Here is a 4,833-nt window from a genome sequence, read left to right on the forward strand (position 1 = left end):
GAAATATGTTCATTTTTATGATTATTGGGATTTTTTTTCATATGCAATTATGATTAGTTTTTAATTTAGTAAATTTATCATAGAATTAGATCTAGATTTAAAAAATTAACTTAGCAAAATTATTTAATTAGTTTAATTAATATGAACTACTATATATGGAATATTAAATATGCTCCATTTTTATAATTATCATGATTTAGTTTCATATCCAATTATGATTAATTTTTAATTTAGTAATTTTTTCATAAAATTAGATTTAGATTCAAAAAATTAACTTAGCTAAATCATTTAATTAGTTTAATTAACATGAACTACTATATATGGAATATTAAATATGTTCAATTTTTATGATTATCATGATTTAGTTTCATATCCAATTATGATTAATTTTTAATTTAGTAAATTTTTCATAGAATTAGATTTAGATTCAAAAAATTAACTTAGCTAAATTATTTAATTAGTTTAATTAAATATATGGAATATCAACTATGGTCATTCTTTATCATTATTTTGTACATTTCTCATATATTTAAATTTAAATATTGACTTGATTTTTGTTTACATTGAAATCACATTCAAGTGTATTTTTATTGCAATAGATTTAGCATGGCTAGTGAAGGTGGTTCTGCCCTGCCAGGGCGAGATCCGGCTTGGAAGTATTGTTTACCGATTGAGGGTAACCGAAATGGAACAATTTGTAATTTCTGTGGGTTGGTGATGAAAAGTGGAGGCATCACGCGATTCAAGTTTCATTTAATGCAAAAAGACCCGCATAACAACACCAAAAAGTGTCCGAGAGTGCCGCCCGAAGTGAAAGAAGAGATACGATTCCTAGTGCATGACAAAACAAAAGCAAAAGCAAAGAAAAATGCAGATATTGAAGAAATTCGTGCTCAATTACGTGGCACAATGGGGACTCATCATACACATTTGGTAGACGAAGATGATGATGATGAAGATGTTGAGAATGAAGATGTGTATATGTATCCGGCAGATATGCACCCAGATGAGCGGGATGCATATCGATCTGCAGTTCGTGCCTCGAAAGCATCAGAATGGGAACGTGAACAATATGAGAATATTGTAGGAAGCAAACGCAAAACAGGGGAGTCTTCACAGTCTCCTGGATTACCGTCGATGATGCGAAAATCACATAGTATGCGACATTCGCAACAATCACCCCCTCTTGCCCCTTCACTTTACAAGTCTTCTGCAGCAAAACAAAAAAATATCAAAGATATATTCAAGGGTGGTGCAATTAAAGAAACGATGGGACGCTTAATTAGCAAATTCTTCATTTATGAGAGCGTCGCACCCGCAAAAGCAAAGTCTCATCACTTCAAGAATATGATTATTGGTGCACAACAAGCTGGTAATTACTAATTTTTTAAATGTTATATTGTGTTATACTTTTAGTAAGTATAGTCTTTTGTGACATGTTTTACATTTTTTTTTTTATATGAAGTGCAGGAATGGGAATCGAACCTCCATCTCCATTTGACATAAAGAACAAGTACTTGGAAATGGAGTACAGAGAAATGGAAGCTTATGTGAACCAACAAAGAGAAAAATGGAAGACATATGGGTGCACAATAATGTCAGATGGATGGACAGGGCCCACGAAATTAAGTATTATTAATTTCATGGTTTATTCTAAAGGGAGCACGGTCTTCCTTAAGTCAGTTGATGCATCGAACTATATCAAAGACCACAAGTATATATACGACCTATTGAAGACTGTTATCAAAGAAGTCGGTAAAGAAAATGTGGTCCAAATTGTCACAGATAATGGGTCAGCATTCATGAAAGCAGGGAAACAATTGATGAAGAAGTATAACTTATACTGGACTCCGTGTGCGGCGCACTGCATCGACTTAATCTTTGAAGACATTGGTAAAAGACCTAGTGTTATCGAGGTGATAAACAATGCTCGCAAGATAACTAACTTCATTTACAATCATGGTTGGTTACTAGCACAAATGAGACTGTATTGTGGTGGAGACATTGTTCGACCAGGAGCTACAAGGTTTGCTACCAATTATATTGCTCTTGACAGTCTTCTTAAAAAAAGGGTCGATTTGAAAAAATTGTTTATGAGTGATGATTGGGCACAACACAAGCTGAGTCGAACAAAACATGGACGAGAGTTGGAGCAATTATTGTTTGACCATGCGTATTGGGATAGAATGACAAATATAGTTTCATTATATGAGCCATTATACGTGGTGCTTCGACTTATGGATTCTGAAGTTGTTCCCACAATGCCATTTGTGTATGAGCTTATGCACGTGATGAAAACGAACCTTACGCGTCAAGGAGCTGGAGATTGGATGTTCAAAATAATACAAGATCGTTGGGAGAAAACACTAAAACATCCACTTCATGCAGCAGGTACTTAAGTACTATATATCTTTATAAGTTTTTACTCTGTATTTAATTTTGTTTTAAAAAATACTAACTCTACTTAATTTTATTGTAGCATACTTCTTGAATCCAAGATTTCAATATAGGCGTGGAGTTGGTAGTGATCCAGAACTACTTCAAGCGGTCCATGATGTTTTTGCAAAATTAGATCCAACTACTGAATCACTTGGTCAATTTGGAAATGAGGTAAATAAAAAACTGTTATTTGTCTATAAAACAATAATTTCATTCATCAATTTATTTGAACGTTTACTAACAAATATGATATTAACAAATTAAATGTTGAATACATAGCTTGTGCTTTTTCGAGATGCAAAAAGAGGATTCGGTGATCGAGCGGCAATTGCAGCAAGGTCAACCATGGTGCCCGGTGAGTCTTTGTAGGAAAAAATTGATTATCATTATTGTAAATTCACCACATAAGTATTTATATGATTATCAAATTGGTTGCAGCTGAATGGTGGTTTATGTATGGGAATCAAACACCTACATTGAGAAAGTTAGCCATCAAAGTTCTCTCACAAACTGCGTCATCTACTGCCTGTGAGAGAAATTGGAGCACGTTTGCTCTCATCCACACAAAGCAACGAAATCGTTTGGCTTACTCTCGATTGGAGCAATTAGTTTTTTGTTACTATAATATGAGGCTAAAGTTACGCGATATGGAGGCAGAAAATGATCGAGTTGCTGAAAAAGATTATCTTGATCTTCTTGACATTTCAGCCGAGGTGGGTGAAGAAGAAGATAATCAGTTGTTCCAATGGGTGAGGCCTATACATTTGGATGACGAAGTTGGAAATCCCGATCCACGAATTGCTGCTCATGCTCGAGAATTTGGAGTTAATGTTGAACGTGTGTTGTCTGAAGAAGTTCACTCTGAAAGTTTTAGCAAAGATACTGATGATTCCCACCAAGAGATTGACTCCACAAGTGCTGGCCATAGTAGTAGACCTAGTGCTGCAGGTACTTCTGCTTCTGGTTACGATGGTTCAAGAGGTGGAACTGATGATGGAGGTGATAATGCGGGAGGAGATATTAATGAACGTCAACATAGTCAATATCCAGTCAGCCAATTCACCTGTGAAAATACTTTCACACACTGCACACAGGATGAAAACCATGGCTCTAGAAGAGCTGGTCCAGGCATAGGAGCTATTGGGAAGCCTTATAGAGGAAGAGAACGAATGATGGAACCATATAATGAGGAGTTACTTTCAGGGAGTTTTGAATCTATGAGTATAGGAACTCAATTTAGTGACTCTTCGAATGAGACTAATGTCTACCCTCCTCATGTGATGAGTTATGGTCAACCTTCAAGTTCAACAGATGAAGAGTATGGTATGTCGCGTTATTCACCTTCTAGACAAATGTCTTACCAAATTCCATATCAGATGGAAGGAGGATTGGGCATTAACACATGGGTGAACTTTGAGTATCCTATCCATGTAGAGGCAGTGGGCAGGACTCAAGAGATATATGCATGGCATGTTAGAATTTTTAACCAATATTATCGAGGCTCATTGAGTTGGTACCAATATTGTCTCCAACAGCAAGACGGCGTTCCTTCATCTATCAATCCCATTGAACCACATCGATCCTCATTTTGGTATTAAAGGGACATTGTAATGTAATGTGTACAAATTATTGTTATTTAATGAAATGAAGTATTTTATGTGACTTTATAATGAGAACAATTACAAAATTAACATTTCTTATAGATCGACATGATATAATTACATTTAATATCGCAAATTATATCATATGTATATCAATTTTTTCTACAAAACAACTTTAAAATGTCTATTATACTTCTAATTATATTATTATGAAGTTTTCTTTACATTTCCATGAGTTTTTAACAATTTTAAGCCTATCGATATTTTTTTCCAAAATATCCGCCGATATATCTCCGATATATCCGATATATCCGTAAAATCGAAGTACCGATATATCCGTGATTACCGATATTTTCTTCCATGTCGATACTTTATCTCCGCTGATGTCACCTTCTTTGAGGACTCACCATTCTTTTCCACCACTTCTGAGTCTCTTCCTGTTTCTGAAGTCTTGCCCATTCCCATTGTCTCCCCACCTGATGCTATGCCCCCTCGACCACTTCAGGTTTATCATCGTCGCCCTCGTGTCGTTGCTCCTCTCCCTTTTCCTGAGGCACCTGCTGACTCACTTCCTATCCCTTCGGCTTCACCTGCCCCGGCTCTGCCTTCTCCTAATGACTTACCCATTGCTGTTCGGAAAGGTTTTTCTCCTTTCTTTCTCTCTCTCTCTCAACATGGTATCAGAGCCAAAGGAGAAAACCTAATCTTTTTTTCGGTTTAGCCGTGTAATCAATTCCGGCAAACCGTCCAGTGACCGTGTTTCACTCCGGTCCCCTCATTCCCTTCCCGAACC

At 36.1% G+C, this 4,833-nt stretch overlaps 1 protein-coding gene across 1 annotated transcript; it reads left to right on the top strand.

The window, feature by feature from the left end:
• Positions 1-606: 606 nt before the first annotated feature.
• LOC132253622 (uncharacterized) lies at positions 607-3,720 on the top strand. Its single transcript, XM_059736242.1, has 7 exons — positions 607-1,372; positions 1,471-1,916; positions 2,121-2,391; positions 2,480-2,610; positions 2,719-2,794; positions 2,878-3,561; positions 3,680-3,720. Exons 1-7 carry the CDS (start codon positions 607-609, stop codon positions 3,718-3,720), a joined length of 2,415 nt encoding a protein of 804 aa, XP_059592225.1.
• The last annotated feature ends 1,113 nt before the right edge of the window (positions 3,721-4,833 follow it).

The sequence above is a fragment of the Vitis vinifera genome, chromosome 1 (assembly GCF_030704535.1).
Source record: "Vitis vinifera cultivar Pinot Noir 40024 chromosome 1, ASM3070453v1".
Taxonomy (NCBI): domain Eukaryota; kingdom Viridiplantae; phylum Streptophyta; class Magnoliopsida; order Vitales; family Vitaceae; genus Vitis; species Vitis vinifera.